This window comes from Carcharhinus amblyrhynchos, chromosome 14, assembly GCF_965287045.1.
Source record: "Carcharhinus amblyrhynchos chromosome 14, sCarAmb.v2.hapA, whole genome shotgun sequence".
Taxonomy (NCBI): Eukaryota; Metazoa; Chordata; class Chondrichthyes; order Carcharhiniformes; family Carcharhinidae; genus Carcharhinus; species Carcharhinus amblyrhynchos.
This window is the reverse complement of record NC_137337.1, coordinates 58,156,239-58,174,857: the sequence shown is the minus strand read 5'-3', so window position 1 is coordinate 58,174,857 and position 18,619 is coordinate 58,156,239. Positions and strand designations below refer to the sequence as shown.

Here is an 18,619-nt window from a genome sequence, read left to right as displayed (position 1 = left end):
AGAGATCCAGTTGGAAGTATACAAGATGGTAAAAGGTATTGACGAAGTAGATATAGAATGGGTGCTTCCTCTTGTGCAGCAAACTACAAGAAGTCATTGTTTTAGAAAAAGGGATAGCAGATTTAAAACAGGGATGAGGAGAAATTACTTCTCTCAAAAGGCAGTGAACCAGTGGAATTCACTACCCCAGAATGCAGTGGATACCAGGACATTGAGTAAGTTTGAGGAGATGGACAGATATTTAAATTAATAATGGGTTGAAAGCTTATGGTGAAAGAGCAAGAAAGTGGCTTTGAGGCCGAGATGAGATCAGCCATGATCGTACTGAATGACAGAACAGGCTTGAACATCTGAATTTCCTACTCCTGCTATTAGTTCTCATGTTCAACCCCAAAGTCGATGTGCTGACTGCAGACATTGAAGTTACACACAGGTGCAGCCAGGCAAAAAGAATTAAAGGGCTGCACATTTAAATGCTCCAAAAAACATTGAGGGTATGTTGGCAGTTAACACCCATTTGACCAAGCTTCTGAATTCTCTGAAGTAATGAAAAGGGTAGATTAAGGTAATATATTTAGATGTCCAAAAGGCATGTGATAAGGTATTGCATTTTAAAAAATTCTTTCATGGGATGCATGTGTCAGTGACAAGGCCCACACTTCTCATCCCTAATTGCCCTTAAGATAATGGCAAGCTGCATTTTTGAACTGCTGCAGCCCACATAGAACAAGTGTAATAGAAGGGAAGCTTCAGGATTCTGACCCAGCAACAGTGAAGGAACAGCAATATGGTGTGTGACTTGGAGGGAAACTTCCAGGTGGTGTTCCTACCCATCTGCTGTTATGTCCCTCTAGGCAGTAGACGTTGTGGATTTGAAAGATGCATTGAAGAAGCCTTAGGATGTTGCTGCAGTACATCTTGCGTACAATATGTAGCAGCTGTGCACCAGTTGAGATGTTGAATGTTTCAGGTGGCAGATGGCATGCTAACCTAGCAGGCTGCTTTGTCCTGGATTATGTTGAGCTTCCTCAGTTTTGGTACAAGCACACTCATCCAGTCAAGTGGAGAGTACACCTGACTTGTACCTTGTTGACAAGGTTTTCCTTGTGCATCAGGAGGTGAGTTACTTACCACAGAATTCTCAGCCTCTAAACTATTGTTGTAGTCACAGTATTATAATGTTTACAGTAGAATCACACCTGAAGACAAAACATCTGTCGTCAGGGTAGCTGGATAGATAAACAGCTGGCTACAAAATGGAAAATAGAGGATAGATGTTAAGGGTAGCTACTAAGACTAGCAAAATATGGGAAGTTGTATTCCAGGATCAGTGCTGGGACTACTGTTGGTTACCATTTTCAGAAACAACTTGGACCAGAAGCGAGAGGTACAAATTTCAAAATTTGCAGACAACACCAAGTTGGGGACGGCGTGGTTAATACAAAGAAATACTGTGACAAGAATAAGCTTACAGGACGGTGCAATTTGGATAATGAACTTCAATACACAGGCAAGTGAGAATGAGTGTGTCTTGGTAAGAAGAATAAGGAACCTCCACACTCGTTGGAAAATAAGTGTTGAAATTGGGTAGAGGAGCAGTGGGTACAACTACACAAAACTAAAAGTAGCAACATGGGTTAACAGTGATAAAAAAAAATACAAGCTCTGGGGTTCAGCTCTAAGGGATAGAATTGAAAAACAGCAAAGTTATGTTAAATATGTAGAACCTTGGGTAGAACAAACTTTGAGTGCTGTGAAGAGTTCCAGTCTCTATATTATAACAAGGATATACAGATAATGGAGAAAGCACAATAAAAAAGGACCTACTAGAATTATACAAAAACTCAGAGCTCATACCAGCAAGAAAGATCGAATAGTCAGGCATTCTTTCCTCCAAAGAGGCAGGCAAACCTGGGGGTATGCATACAAATCTTTGAAGATGATACAAGTCAAACAAAACAGTTAATAAAGCTGGGATCTATAAATAGTGACAGAGTACAAAAGCAATTATGTTACACTGAACCCATATAAAACACAAGATCAGCTCCAATGGAGTATTATGTCCAAATCTGGGTGCCACACTTTAGGCAGGAATGTTATTAGAAAGCATTTGACAAAAGTACTACATAAAAGGCTGGTTAACAAAGCTTGAAGACAAAGAAAAGCTGTTCCACATAGGAACAGGCCCTTCGGCCCAACTTGTCCATGTCGCCCAGCTTTTACCATTCAGCTTGTCCCAATTGCCCTCATTAGGCCCATATAAAATAAACTTGCAGCATTTAGAGGGATAGAGTGGGGAATGAGACTGACTGGATTACAGTACAGGTGACTGACATGGACTCAATGTGTTGAAAAGTCTCCTCCTATCCTGTTATGATTTGATGATACCCAAAGTCTAAAAGGTGCATTCACAAGAAAGGTGAGAGAAAGCTTATTCAAACCAGTTAAGTCAGAATTTCCAATGATATTTAAATTCCAGCAAGCACAATCCTCCTCCACCATCCTTTCCCAACCTCCTTCTCATCTGCATTTGCATAACAAGACTTCCTTGCCATAAGCCTTTCATTTATTCTATCCTGAAAAGCAGTAATTGGGAGCCAGGGCAATATCCACAGCAAGAGAAAAAGCAAACATAGAGTCCTCTGCTGTTAGTCTTGTGCAGTTTCCAGCAGACCATCTACAATCTGTGAGAACAGGTTGCTGGTGAAGTCACCAATGGCACTTGGTGAGCCAAGTGAGAAATACCTCAGGCAAGTTTCACTCCAAATCATCCAAAAAAACGAATGCTCGCTGCATTTTTCCTGCCTTGGATCAATTTCTTAGTTTGAAATACAAGACATAAATTATACAGTTCAACACCACATGGTGTATTTGAGAACCTAATCTTAGATAAACTTCAAGCACAATACCTGTAATAGTTATTGATACTGTCAAGTGATGGAATGTTGAAGGCATCTGTAATAAGAAAGAGAAAATCGCATCATGCTGCGTGTGATAATAACTTGCATTTATATAGCAGTTTAATAAAGTAAAATGTCCCAAGATTCTTCACAGAAGCATAATCAGCCAACACTTGACAACATAAATTAGAATTATTGCGCAAACACCTAATCAAAGAGGTAGATTTTAAGAAGTGTCTTGAAGGAGGAGGGAGAGGGAGAGATGTTTAGGAAACAAAATCAAGAGCTTAGGACAGAGACAGTTGAATTACTATCACCAATGGTATTGTGAAGGGAGTGAGGGAATGCGCAAAATATCTGAATTTAAGGACTACAGAGATTATGTTGGATTATGGAGCTGGAGGATATTTCAGAATTAGAGGAAGGAGGCCATGGATGGATTTGAATAGAAAGATGAGAATTTTAAAGTAGTGCTGCTGCCAAACACTATAATATTCAGATTCATGAGCACATCGTGAAAAGCTGCCTGCGCTATTTCATTTTGTTTCCAGTCAATACTGTCATGTTTGAGTTACAACATCCATTTTGAGGATCAATGGTTTCAAATGTGGCTGGTGACATGGAAGCTTATTGGGCAATACATCTTATATTTGTGTCTGTGGACTTCTGAAAGTCAATTTGGGTTGTGGGAGAAGTGAAAAAAAGGAGAGACCATTCGGAATATTAAAAATCTATTTGGTGGCGGGGGGGCCTAGGTCATTTTCAGGCCTTGTGTCAATGTACAGCATACAGAGGCTTGTGAACTTCATTTCTCACAATACCCCTAACATGACCTTGGATCTGTAGCTCAGGCTCAGGGAAGTCCTTTCTAGTGACACTAACTTTGGTGGTCCTCTGTAATAAGGGTGGATGGTAGTTCAATATAGATTTAAGAGAGTGTACAGGGACCGAGGGACCTGAGACTCACGTGCATAGATCTTTGGCAGGACATATTGAAAGAATTGTTAGGAAAACATAAGGATCTCAGGCTTCATAAATAGAGGTCTAGGCACAGATCTTTCTATCTCAAGATGATCAGAGACTGGATATACCCTGGAGATACCTTCAGGGACTCCTCAGAAATCTCAATGCAAAGGCTCCATGGGGATTGTCCAGGGAATTTCAACTTCCAATAGGCAATTTTCCTACTCCCCAAGACTTTCCAAAAAAGTCTCAAACTTTCCAACTTACTTACCTGGATAGTTACCAAAGAAATATTAGACACAAAAAGCCACGTCTAATTCCTGGATAACTGTACAATTGACTTCACCCACACCCCCTCTCCCCTGCTCCCTCCCCACCCCGATTCTCCCCTATTGACCCTACGACTTCCCTACTGAACCCCCTCCTCCCCCAAATACCCTTCAACCCTTTCTCAACTCTCCCACTACCTCACACGTTGACATCCCAAATCCCCCCACAAAGCCTCCAACTTCCCTCCTGACCTACCCACCCTGCTACCCTATCCTGTGGGCACCCTATCCATTCACCTCACTGACATTCATTCACGACAAGTAAAAAGCTATTTCAAGGTCTCAAAGCTTTTCAGTGAGTTTGTGAATGAAGACTTAGCAAAATATGACAGCTAGTGTGGTTAAAAAGGGGATGTAGCTTGGCTTCCAATGATCCTGCATGCAAAGGACATGAGAACAGGAAAGCTCCACATTTCATAAGAGGCTTTGTTTGGAAGTTGGAGCCATCTTAATGTAAATAAATAGCAATGGAACAGCAATTCAATGGTGATTGACACTCCTAGAAGACTCAGTCCATTGAGTGCAAAAGCATGAGGGTGTGCTGAACCTTTGTAAAGCAATAATTAGGCCACACCTAGAGTACTACATCCAATGAATACTTGAGGGCCGTGGAGGAAAAACAATGGAATGCTCTACAGAAAGTCTGAGCTAAATGGTCTACTTTCATGTCATGGTGGGAAAAGACTAGGGACAATACTAGATTTCCCGTTCCTTTGTTGGGTGTTTCTGCTTGTCACTCATTAAAGTTCAGTGACAGTACTCTCGTCACAGACTCAAAATGTAGTGGATCCAAGTCCAACTCAAGACAGTTGAGCAGGTAATCCAGGCTCACACTTCAGAGGACACTGTACTCTGAGGTAGAATCTTTTGTGTACAATGTTAAACCAAGGCCACGGTGTCATGGCCAATATTTATCCCTCAAACAATGCTGCTAAAGTAAAAACTGATTGTCTGGTTTTGATCAGATGCAGTGGGTTTTTACTGCATGCAAATTGACTGCTGTTTTCAAAAGTACAACACTGACTACACTTCAAAAAAATGCTTCATTGGCTCAAAAGCACTTTGGAACAGAAGTTTGTGAGGGCAGTATAAATGTAAATCTTTTTTTCAGACAACACTGATTTAAGGTGAATAGCTGAAGAACCAAAGGCAACATGAGAAAAATGATTTTCATGCAGCAAGTGGTAAGAATTTGGAATGCACTGCCTGAGAGCATGATGGAAGCAGATACAATTGTGGTTTTCAGAAGGGTTCTGGATAATTATCAGAAGAGAAACAAATTGCACAACAAAAGAGTAATATTGGAGAAGTGCGACTGGCTGGATTCCTCTTGCAGAGCGCCAGCATGGACACAGTGGCTGAATGGCTTCCTATACTGTAACTAGGTGATGCATTTTGATAGATTGAATCAGGGCAAAACTTACTCAGTTAATGGTAGGGTGTTGGGGAGGAGTTACAGAACCAGGAAATCTAGGAGTACAGGTTCATAGCTCCTTGAAAGTGGAGTCACAGGTGGACAGAGTGGTGAAGAAGGCATTCAGCATGCTTGATTTCATCAGTCAGTACATTAAATACAGGAATTGGGACGTCTTGTTGAAGTTGTACAAGACATTGGTAAGGCCACACTTGGAATACTGTGTACAGTTCTGGTCACCCTATTATAGAAAAGATAGGGTTAGGGTTAAACTAGAAAGAGCGCAGAAAAGATTTACTAGGATGCTACCAGGTCTTGATGGTTTGAAATATAAGGAGAGGCTGGATAGACTGGGTCTTTTTTCTCTGGAGCATAGAAGGCTGAGGGGTGACCTTATAGAGACCGATAAAATAATGAGGGGCACAAATCAGCTAGATAGTCAATATTTTTTCCCAAAGGCAGGGGTGTCTAAAATTAGAGGGCATAGGTTTAAGGTGAGGGGGGAGAGATACAAAAATGTCCAGAGGGCATTCTTTTTCACACAGAGGGTGGTGAATGTCTGGAACAAGTTGTCAGAGGTAGTAGTAGAGGCGGGTACAATTCTGTCTTTTAAAAAAGCATTTAGACAATTACATGGGTAAGATGGGTATAGGAAGGATATGGACCAAATGTGGGCAATTGGGATTAGCTTAAGGATTTTAAAAAAAGGGCGGCATGGACAAGTTGGACCAAAGGGCCTGTTTACATGCTGTGAATGTCTATGACTACGATTCTATGACACGATTATAGTGGAGTTAATAACTGGTTTGCTGTGTTACAACTGTAAGGTGAAATGGAAAAATAATCAGGGTGACTGTTGTACCATGATTTCCTTTGATATCGATCCACTTTGTCTTTTCCAAAACTCTGGATTGCTTTAAGATTGTCTGGTAGGTTTGCCACTCAACCTCATGTTGAACAGATCCAATCCTGTTCCTTGTCTTGGCATCTGTCAGATCTCCTGTGAGACATAATGCAATCCAACCATGAAATCAAAGCCATCAGAGCACATTAGAAAAAGACCCTGCCCCGTCCATTATGTTCAAGACCTGGAGTTGTCTATCTTGCCATCAGCTGGCATCATTGGGAGTTGAGTTGTGTTAATTTTCCTGGCGCCTTGGTGTATTTTTCCCTGGCTGTTTGGTCATGCTAAGTCATTCAATATTCTTTGACTCAAAAAAAATGACATGTTGGGAAGCTCCAATAGCACTCTGCGGACCAGGAAATGCACCTGGGCGGACTAGGTGAAACAAAGCTTTTTTAATCTATTAATTCCTATGTTTCTAAGGAAAGCTTTTTTTAAAGATAGAAAAGAACAAATCTATTCTGTTGTTTATGATCCACACAAACATCCTACATCATCTAACACCCCCCAAAAAAAATCAACAAATCCTTCTATTTCTTTCACCCCTCATGCAGGTATCTAGTTTCCCCTTAAACACATCTACACCCCAACTGCTCAATGTGGTAATGAAAACAAATTTCTCCTGAATTTCAGAGTTATTCTTAGATTATGGCCCGTGGTTTGAATTTCCCACAAGTGGAAACCACCTTCTCCACTTGTACCTGATGAAACTTCTTCATAATTTTTTACTAGCTCTATTGGGTTGCTCCTCAACCTTTTTCAAATATCTGATAATTATAACCTCTCAGTTCTAGTGTCATCCTTGTGAATCTTTTTTGCACTCTCTCCAGTGCCTGCAACTGAGTAATATGGAGACCAGAGCCATGCAAAATACTCTTAAGATTGGGCAGCAAGCTTAGAGTAACCAATGGGCAGCACAGTGATTAGCACTGCTGCCTTACAGCTTCAGGGAATTGGGTTCGATTCCCAGCTGTCTATGTGGAGTTTGATGTGGAGATGCTGGCATCTCCACATCAAACTCCATCTAGTAGATGGCCTACTCCTGCTCCTATTTCTTATGTTCATTGGACTGGGGTAGGCACTGTAAGAAGTCTCACAATACCAGGTTAAAGTTCAACAGGTTTATTTGGCAGCACAAGATTTTAGAGCGCTGCTTCTTCATCAAATGAGTGAAGAGTCAGATTCACAAACAGGGCACATATTGGCAATTATAGACTCAATTACAAGACAACGATTGGAATGCGAGTCTTAACAGATAAACAGGTGCAGACAATGCGAGTGGAGAGAGGGTTAAGCACAGGTTAAAGAGGTGTAAATTGTCTCAAGCCAGGACAGTTAGTGAGATTTTGCAAGCCCAGGCAAATCATGGGGGTTACAGATAGTCTGACATGAGCCTGAAGTCCTGTTGAGGCCATCTTCATGCGTGCGGAACTTGGCTATCAGTTTCTGCTCGGCAATTCTGCGCTGTCGTATGTCGTGAAGGCCGCCTTAGAGAACACTTACATGAAGATCCCTTGACTGCTGAAGTATTCTCCGACAGGAAGGGAACACTCTTGCCTAGTGATTCATCCATTGTCATAGCATCTCGCCAACGTAACATGCTTCAGGACATCCTTTCCTGCAATGTTGGCTGAGTTCGAAGAATATGTACCACGTACCTGGTGGATAGCGTTCTAACATGAAACGATGGCATCCGTGTCGATGATCCAGCATGTCTTGCAGAGATTGCTGTGGCAGGGTTGTGTGGTGTCATGGTCACTGTTCTCCTGAAGGCTGGGTAGTTTGTTGTGGACAATGGTCTGTTTGAGGTTGCACAGTTGTTTAAAGGCAAGAAGTGGGGAGTGATGACATGTTCATCTTCATCAATGACACGTTGAAGGCTCCGGAGGAGATGTTGTAGTTTCTCTGCTCTGGGGAAGTACTGGACGATGAAAGGTACTCTGTCCGCCATGTCTCATGTTTGTCTTCTGAGGGGGTCGGTGTAGTTTTTTGCTGTGGCATGTCAGAGCTGTCGATCGATGAGTCGAGCATCATATTCTGTTCTTACAAGCACGTCTTTCAGCGTCCGTATGCATCTGTTGCGATCCTCTCATCTGAGCAGATCCTGTGCATACGGAAGGCTTGTCTGTAGGGGCTGACTTCTTTAATATGTTTAGGGTGGAAGCTGGAGAAATGGAACATTGTGAAGTTATCAGTGGGCTTGTGGTACAGTGAAGTGCTGAGGTGACCATCCTTGATGGAGATGCATGTGTCCAAGAATGCAACCAATTCTGGGGAGTAGTCCACGGTGGGATGGAGCTTGATGTCATCATATAGTTTGTGATGTTTGCTGTGAGTCCAAAGGAAGAAAATGTTATCGATGCGTCAGTTGAAAGTTCTGTGTGGTGAAGTTTTGTTTGAACTTGTGCAAGATGATGTTGGCATATTGAGGTGTGAGTTTGGTCCCCATGGCTGTTCCACATGTGTCTGGGTGAAGAACTGGTTGTTGAAGGTGAAGACATTGTGGTCCAGGATGAAGCAGATATGTTGTAGAATTGCCTATGGAGATTGGCAGTTGTCAGCATTGAGTACTGAGGCAGTTGCAGCAGTGACATTGTCATCGGGGATGCTGGTGTAGAGCGCCAAGACATTCACCGTGATGAGGAATGCTCTTGGTTTGATGTTCCATGTGTGCTGAGTTTCTGTAAGAAATCCATGGTGCCGTGGATAGATTTTAGGATGCCCTCAATGTAACCAGCAAGGATCGCACACAGGTCCCATGGCCTGATACAGAAGGACGGCCAGGTGTGTTGTCCTTGTGTTTCTTTGGGAGGCAGTAGAGATCTCCAATGAGAGGAGTACGTGGGATGAGAGCACGGAGGTTGCTCTGAAGGCCTGCATCAAACATCTTGATCAGTCAGTTGAGTTGACGGGTGTGTCCTTTGGTTGGATCTGCGGGTCTGTAGTGTTCCTCATTGTTCGGTTGTCGTTACACTTCTTTGAAGCAATCCATTCTGTTCAATATGACAGTGTCCCCTCCTTTGTCCGCTGGTTTGATGACAACGTTGCAGTTGGTCTCAAGAGCACGATGGCATTGCGTTGTGCTTGGGTGACTTTTGGAGCTGTCTTGAGTGCAGTTGATGAATCTGGCATTGGTGCACCTGCTGATGGCTTGGGCATACGTGTCGAGTTGAGGGCAACGGCCTTCTGGAGGAGTCCAATTCAACTCTTTCCTCTTCGGAGGATCGCAGATGCTGAAAGACACCCTCATAAGAACAGGATATGGCACTCAACTCATCGACTGACAGTTACGATGTGCCACAGCAAAAAACTGCACCGACCTCCTCAGAAGACAAACATGGGACATGGCAAACAGAATACCCTTCATCATCCAGTACTTCCCTGGAGTGGAGAAGCTACAACATCTTCTCCGGAGCCTTCAACATGTCATTGATGAAGACGAACATCTCACCAAGGCCATCCCCACACCTCCACTACTTGCCTTCAAATAACCACGCAACCTCAAAGAGACCACAGTCTGCAGTAAACTAACCAGCCTTCAAGAGAGCAGAGACCACGACAGCACACAACCCTGCCACAGCAATCTCTGCAAGACATGCCTCATCAGTGACACAGATGCCATCATCTCATATGAGAACACCATCACCAGGTACATGGTATATACTTTTGCAACTTGGCCAATGTTGTGATAATGCAGAAATGAGGTAGAGAATCTGGTGAACTGATGCAGCAACAATAATCTCTCCCTCAATGTCAACAAAAGGAAGGAGATTGTCGTCAACACGAGAAAGCGTAAAGGGGGACATGCCCCTGTCTACATCAATGGGGATGAAGTAGAAAGGGTCGAGAGCTTCACATTTTTAGGTATCCAGATCACCAACTTGTCCTGGTATCCCCCCATGCCGACACTATAGTTAAGAAAGCCTATCAACACCTCTGCTTTCTCAGACTAAGGAAATTTGGCATGTCAGCTATGGCTCTCACCAAACTTTGGAGATGCACCATAGAAAGCATTCTTTCTGGTTGCATCACAGCTTGGTATGGCTCCTGCTCTACCCAAGACTACAAGGAACTACAAAAGATCGTGAATGTAGTCCAATCCATCACACAAACCAGCCTCCTATCCATTGACTCTGTCTACACTTCCCGCTGCCTCAGTAAAGCGGCCAGCATAATTGTGGATCCCACACACACTGGTCACTCTCTTCCACCTTCTTCCTTTGGGAAAAAGGTACAAAAGTCTGAGGTCACGTACCAACCGATTCAAGAACAGTTTCTTCCCTGCTGCTGTCAGACTTTTGAATGGACTTACCTGGCATTAAGTTGATCTTTCTCTACACCCTAGCTATGACTGTAACGCTACATTCTGCACTCTCTTGTTTCCTTCTCTATGAACAGTATGTTTTGTCTGTATAGCACACAAGAAACAATACTTTTCACTATATGTTAATGCATGTGACAAGAATAAATCAAATCAAAAAAACCTGATACGCTGCAGGAAAGGATGTCCCGAGGCATGGTACATTGGTGAAACCGTGCAGACGCTACGACAACGGATGAATGGACACTGCTCAACAATAATCAGTTTCCCTTCTTGTTGAGGAACACTTCAGCAGTCAAGGGCAATCAGCCTCCTCCAAGGCAGCCTTCACAACACATGACAGCGCAGAAACACCGAACAGAAACTGATTGCTAAGTTCTGCACACGAGGACGGCCTCTACAGGGATCTTGGATTCATGTCACACTATTTGTAACTCCCACCTGGGTTTGCAAAATCTCACTAACTGTCTTGGCTTGAGACAATTAACCCTCTCTCCACTCACATTGTCTGCACCTGTAAAGAACTGATTACCTGTTAAGATTCGCATTCTAACCATTACCTTGTAAATTGAATCTATGCCTATAAACGCCCTGTTTGTGAACCCAATTCTTCACTCACCTGATGAAGGAGCAGCGCTCCGATAGCTTGCACTAACAAATCAATCTGTTGGGCTTTAACTTGTTGTTGTGAGACTTCTTACTGTGTAGAGCTTGCACATTCTCCCATGTCTGCATGGCTTTCCTCCAGGTGCTCCAGTTTCCTCCCACAGTTCACAGATATGCAGGTTAGGTTGATTGGCCATGCTAAGCTGCCCCTTGATGTCCCAGGATGTATGTGTTAGAGGGATTAACAAGGTAAATATGTGGGGTTTCAGGGATATGGCCTGGGTGGGATTGCTGCTGATGCAGACGTGATGGGACGAAGGGCCTCCTCTTGCACTGTAGGGTTCTATGATTCTAATGGCGCAGACTTGATTTTTTTTGTTTTTGCCACTTTGGGTATAACTTGAGAAAGACATGATTAGCAAAATCTAGTCTTCTACTAATAAAATACTGTGCTTTGTTGTAGCAACATGCTGTTGAGGTGGAAGCTTCGAATGTTGATTTCTGTTCCACTGTCATATAACAACAGAGAATGATGTATGCAATCTTGAAAACCCTGTTTTTAAGAGTTTAAGGTGTTGCATACTGGCAAAAGTTTTTGAGAGGGACTTCGAACTGTTCTAAAATAAATTAAGATGTGCTAGGTTTACACATATCAACCAATCTCCTGCGATAATGTTCTTGGTGGCTCAGGAGATATCTTATTGGATGGTGAAAACTGGCAAGTGGTGGGGGTTGTTGACCTGGGTAAACAGGATTGTCCCTCCTATTGCAATTATATAAGGCCAGAATTGAACTTGGGTCCCTGGTGCTGTGAGGCAGCAGCGCGAACTTGTAACTGTTGTAACTTTCCAGCACATATTTAGGTCTCTCTATCCCAGATTAATCTCTGTAACAATTGAGTGCAAGTGTCAACTGATGAAAACTTTAACTTAGCTGCAGAAATGGTTTCACTGTCAGCCCACCATTGCCCGTAATGATATTAAACTGGTAAAGTGTCACATGCTATTATAGAACACAAATATCTACATATAACTGATTAGTACTACATAAATTAAAACACATTTTTTAGACAACTAATATTTTGGATTTGGGCTTTATTTAGCTTAATTTTCTGTCATAATCTGACTACCATTAAAACATTTTCATGGCTGAACAAAACATCCTGACTTTTACATATTCTTCCAGATTCATCCTGAATTCCTTTATGTCCCCACCAGTTCACATCCATCACATATTTACTACATTGTTCTTATGTAGAGTGGGAAAATTGTGTTGACACCAATGAGACCACTACAAGCGATGGGGACTGTATGATACAATTATAGGAGCAAAATTAATATAAATTACCTGGTAGCACATAACTTGAGCATCAGTGTAAAGAGAGACATGCTGTCAAAACTTTTCATATTGCACTCACCAGGACAGAATTATAAGAATACCAAATCTCAAAGGAACAACAATTTTTAGTGCATGAGAATGCTGATTGGCTGACAAGTGGACTTTGATTGGTAGAGACATTGTCATGGTCTGCACATAATTCAGGCCAACACTCAACAGTGAGGGAGGACTACACTATCGGAGGTGCCTTTGTTGAATGAAACGTTAAGTCAAGTTCTTGTCCTCTCTCTTGGGAGTATGTAATCAATGCCCTGCAAAGAGCATGGAAACTTTCTTCACTGTCTTCGTCAATACTCAACCAAGATCAGGCAAACAGCTCAACTGCTGATTTACGTGGGATCTTGCTGTGTGCAATCTCTTTCCATTTAGATTATATGTTGCTTTTCTATTCTTTCCACCGGAGTGCAGGAGTTCACATTTCCCACTTATACTCCATCTGCCAAATTTTTGCCCGTTCACTTAACCAATCTAAATCTTTTCCAAACTCTGTCATTCTCACATATTACTTTCCTACCTATCTTGTGATATCATCAAATTTAGCAACCATACATTCAGTCCCTTCATCCAACTCAGTGATATAGATTGTAAATAGTTGAGACCACAGCACTGATCCCTGTGGCACTGCACTTGTTACAGTTTGCCAATCCAAAGATGACCCATTTATCCCCATTTTCCACTCCCTGCTAGCTAACCAGGTAACATTTCAGGTCTGTACTGACAAAAGGTCTCTCTTTTTCTCTCTAAAGATGCTGCCACGACAAATAAGTATTTCCAGCATTTCTGCTATGTCACAGTCTGGTGTCTTGCTTCTGAGATGCAATGTATCACAGACTGGTATGAAGTAAGCCTGTGATAAAGAATCTATATAACGCGAGTATCAAACCTTAGATGCTTGTCTGCTCCCCATTGCAGAAAACCAACCAGGCATTTCCTCAGGGAAAGGGACGACAATTAGACCCACGGCCCAATTATACTGTAAGACTTCTTACTGTGTTTACCCCAGTCCAACGCTGGCATCTCTACATCCCAATTATATTGGAACAGGAGAACATTTATCCATTCAAGCATGTCAAGTCATTCAGTGGAATCATTGCTGTTCTGAGATTTAACTTCACATACCTGACTTTGCCCTATAACCTTTAAAATCCTTGGTTAGCACAGATCTTGTGTGAACTGCAGTTAGAACTCCATAGTTTTACTTCCCTTTCTGAATAGAAATGTTTCCCAATTTCGCTCCTGAAAGGTGAAACTCTTATTTATAGGCCAAGCCTGCTAGTTCTCTAGACTGTAAACCAGCAGAAATAATTTCTCTTTACCTTGCCTGTTTCTTTTAATATCTTGAAAAAATTGATCAAATCCACTCTTAACTTCCTAAATCCCAACGACTACAAGCCTAGCATATGTTATAGCAATTGGAATCCAGCTTTCATTTTGGTAAAACAATGCTACAGTTCCTCCAAAACCAATATAACCTTCTGAAAACGTGAGGCCTAAAACTGCTCATTGTAGCCCCAGGTGTGGCCTCATCGAGGCTTTGTACAGCTGAATAATAGCTTCTATCCCATTGTATACTATATCATTTAGATATAGAGACCAGCAGTCTATCAGCCTTTTTGATTATTTTCAAGACATGTTCATGACAATTTAATGATCGATGTACCTAACCCCCACCTCCCAGCGGCTTCTTTGGATCTCTAGTGTTTTGTGGTTTTCACAGAACTCTGTACTATCCTTTTTTTAGGTCCAAAATGGGTGACCTCATATGTGCCTGCATTCATATGCACTGGTTTTTTACATTCATTTATATTACTCATTTACATTCAATTTGATGAGTTTCAACAGTTTTAGAGTTACTTTATCAAATCTCAGAAGTCCATTAAAGAACAAACCCAAATTCACTATTTTAGTTTAAAAAAATTCAATCTGATTCGTCAGGCATAACCTACACTTTACAAATCCATGCTGCTCTCCAATCAGCTGAAAAATCTCAAGATGTTCAGTCACCCTACGTTTAATTAGAAACCGTAGCAATTTCCTGATAACAGATGTTAGGTTAGCTAGTTCTGGGCTCGCTCTCTCACCTTCCCAAAATAGTAGAGTGATATGCTCAATTTTCTTCCCAAAGAGAGAAAAATTTGGAAGATTACAGTAGGTACATCAGAAATGTTCTCACCTACTTCTATTAAATATCTGGGATGAAAACCTTGGTGCTGGGATTTGCCACTCTTTGGTACCATTATTTTCTTCATTTCTGTTATTTTGCTTAGACTAACTTTGGTAAGCCTTTATCCCCCGACTGAATATTTGGGATGTCTGGCACGTAGATCTCTTTCACTACCGTAATGTTTACATTGACAATATCATCATTCCTGACCACTCTCTATTTCCTAATATAATTGTAAAATAATTGTGTTGATTTTGCTATCCCTTGCAAGTTTCTTTTTAGACTCTCTTTTGTAGCTCTGAGCATTTTAATTACGTTTTTATTGTATATTGTATCTCTCCTAGTTGCTAGGATCTACATTAGTTCTTGGACTTACATAGGCTGCATTTAATTTATATATTTTTTTGTCTTCAGTCATTTATAGCTTTATTTTGACAAGTAGATTTCTGTGTCTTGGTGTATAAATTTATATAGATTTGCCCATTTAATTTTGGATAGTTTTCGTTTCATGCCATTGAAGTCAACCTCACTTGAACCTAGAATCTTAGTAGCTGTTCCAAGCTTCTCCCTTTCAAACTCAATCATACAATTGCTTTAAAATAAATGTTGATGTGCTGTTACGCTGTTAACTAAACTTTCATTGCTCATGATTAAATCTAATATGGCTTTGCCATTTGTTGGTTCCAGGACTTGTTGTTGCAGAAAACATCCTGAACGCACTCAAAAATTCACTAGTTTTCTGACACCAGACAATCTCACCTAGGAGTTAAAATCCCCCATTAAAAGCGTGCTTCCTTTGTTGTATGCTTGTTTGGGCACCACACCTCAGGAAGGAGTGCAGCATAGATTCACTAGAATAATACTCGGATTTAAATGTTTAACTTATATATGAGGTCAAGCTACTAAAACATGGCTCACATTTATTTGAGTTTAGTCTAGCATAGTCTAATCACCATCTTTAAAAACACACAATGGTTATTTCTTCTGATAGGGAACCAGGAACACAATCTTCATTAGAGCTAGGCCACTCAGGAGTTAAATCAGGAAAGATTTTTTCACACAGGATGTCAGCAGAATGGGACTCAGTACTCCAAAGGTTATGAATGCTCAGGACCAACTGATATTTTGGATCATTGTCAAATGGTGATGTCAAGGGATAATTAGAAAAGGTAATTGGAATGGAAATACAGATCAACCACAATCTAATGGAATGGTGGACCAGGTTTGAGGGGTTGAGTGGCCTTACACTATTGCTATGTATACTTGTTAGTTTTATGATGGTTTTCCTCTCCACTTCCTTTCAAAGATTTACTAAGCTAATAAAGCCACCTTTTTTTTTTATTGTGGCAAACTCAAACATCAGGAGACACAAATGTTAGGAGGTTAGAAATACAAATGAGTTGGTAATCTGATGATTTCCTAGCTCAATTATCCTACAAAATGGCCATCAAACTCTATTGACCCATTGCTTTATTTGCTAGATTTGTGCCTTGTGGAAAGAAGCACACTGCCAGGAAAGAATCTGCTGCTAACTGTCACAAATAGATATAAGAGACATATCTTTTCTCCTCCAACCTCAGTGGCGGTGACAGCCATACCTCTGCCCAATCTCGCATTGGTGCACTAAATCAAATTCTCATTTTTAGAAGTAGGTGAAAAAAAAACTGATTTCAAGGTCTCGTTCTTAATATAATAAATGCAGTACTTCTAATGTTGGTAGTAAATAATTATTGCTGATCTTAATCTCATTTATTCTTGAAAGGTGCTGAATTGGCAGACCACGAAAAAAAAACTTCAAATGGACTTCCAGCTGAGAACCTCTCTTCTAATCAATTCTCTAGTTAAGAAAGTATCTTGTAATATTGCTGAGAACTTGTTAAATGCTCCTGTGTTGATGTAAAATATTTGAACAACTACAAATCCATTGATAATCAATTTTTTGTTGCTGTTGGGTTTCATGACCTACCTGTGGCAAAAACGATTGCTGGCTTAATTACATCAATGGTCTCTGTGCAAAATTTCTTAAAGTCAGGAGTTCTTTGGGGATCTATAAACCTACTGATATGGAGGTCAGACACCTGAGCAGAAAAATATTTTTCAGTTAAATCCACCATGAACATAGCCAGTACAAACATATTCTTAAAAGCGATGATTAAAAAAAAGTCAGCATGCACAAAGCCTCCATCTCCTTCAATAAACAAAAAAAACCAGCCTCTGCCACAAAAACATACTAATGCTCCAGGTGTGTAGTTCTACTTTTATATTATACCAAATGCTTGTAAATGATATGAATCTGCATTTCATATTGTATGAATCCATCCTTTCACATCACTCAACAACATGAAGAATGATTTAACATTCAAATTCCTTGAAGTGAGGGGGCAGAATAACCGCCCATTCAAGTCTAAAATTCAAGGTAAGCTGTTTTTTTTTCCATGGGTGGTGCAGCTGAAGATACATATGTTATTGAATCTTACATGGCCAATGAGCATGTCTTTTTTTGTGTTCTACTAAGTTTAATATCAATCTGTATACAAGAGACACTTGAGATATTGATCACCAGATCATCTTGAACATCAGACTGTTCCAGTAGTGTGGCTGCAGGTATTGAAATATATGTTTCAAAAAAAAGGCGAAAGCAAAAAGAAAGAAACGGCAAAAGTGAATTCAATACAGCAGCAAGCTACTTTGGTTCTGATTCACTGCTGCACTTGTTCTGTAGATGGACTCGTGTTTCGAGTAGAAGGGTCCAGACAGAAATTAGCCATGGTTTAAACTTAAATCTCGAGCCTTTTTGTATATTGGGTGAATCTACCCTGAAAACTCGTTAACAGGCGCAAACATTCTGTTAACATGCAACGTACTTAAAATACTCTATCTCATTGAAGGAGAGTGAAGTGAAAGGTAATCATTAGTCGCCCCTTCTCCCTCTTCCCGCCCCCCAAAACTGGTGATGCCCCAGATACCGAGAGAGCGAGAGGAAAAATCCAGCTGACGCAGGTGAGCCCATAACCAGCGTGCCACATCCCTTTCTGAGCGGGTAGCTGAGTGGGGGGGGCGCCGTCTTTTACCTGTAGGAACCAAAAGATGTTGTCCATGGCCCGGCCCGGATAAGGAGGTTGCTCGGCCCGCGGGTGCCCACCGCCGCTCTCGGTAAAGGCAGGTTGCACGGTGTAATTCTCTAAAACGTAGGCGGTAAGACACGCCAGCAGCAGGCCCGTCGCGATCAGCATGCTGAACAGGCGTAACATCCTCCGCCACCGGACAACAGCGATGCGGTGGAGCAGGCCGGGGCTGAGAGGCTGCTCCCTAGCAACCATTGCACTTCCGGCATCCTGAAGCGGACATCCAATAGCGACAATACAGCGGGAGTGGACAAGAGGCGCCCAGAGACCATGGGGAGGAGCAGCAGTTGTTAGGCAGTGACGAGAGCGTGGAGAGGGATGTCGGTCAACTGGAGAGACTGTCTGCCATCTACCACAGTCATGTTCACGGCCAGGTGTCCTTGGAGAGGGAGCATGAGGTGTCCATGGGCGCAGTTGATGCCTTCAGTGCCCGTTGGGCAGCACAGAGCCTGGGATGCATTATTGACCCTAAGAATCACGTTTTAATTTGATGTT

At 41.7% G+C, this 18,619-nt stretch overlaps 1 protein-coding gene across 1 annotated transcript in view; it reads right to left on the bottom strand.

Annotated features, from left to right (window-relative positions):
- tmem62 (transmembrane protein 62) overlaps positions 1 to 18,333 on the bottom strand; it is an 84,112-nt gene extending 65,779 nt beyond the window's left edge. Inside the window, 5 exon segments of the mRNA XM_080202947.1 lie at positions 2,910 to 2,955; positions 6,469 to 6,606; positions 16,966 to 17,077; positions 18,071 to 18,289; positions 18,292 to 18,333. Coding sequence (XP_080059073.1) covers positions 2,910 to 2,955; positions 6,469 to 6,606; positions 16,966 to 17,077; positions 18,071 to 18,289; positions 18,292 to 18,333 — 557 coding nt within the window.
- Positions 18,334 to 18,619: the final 286 nt, after the last annotated feature.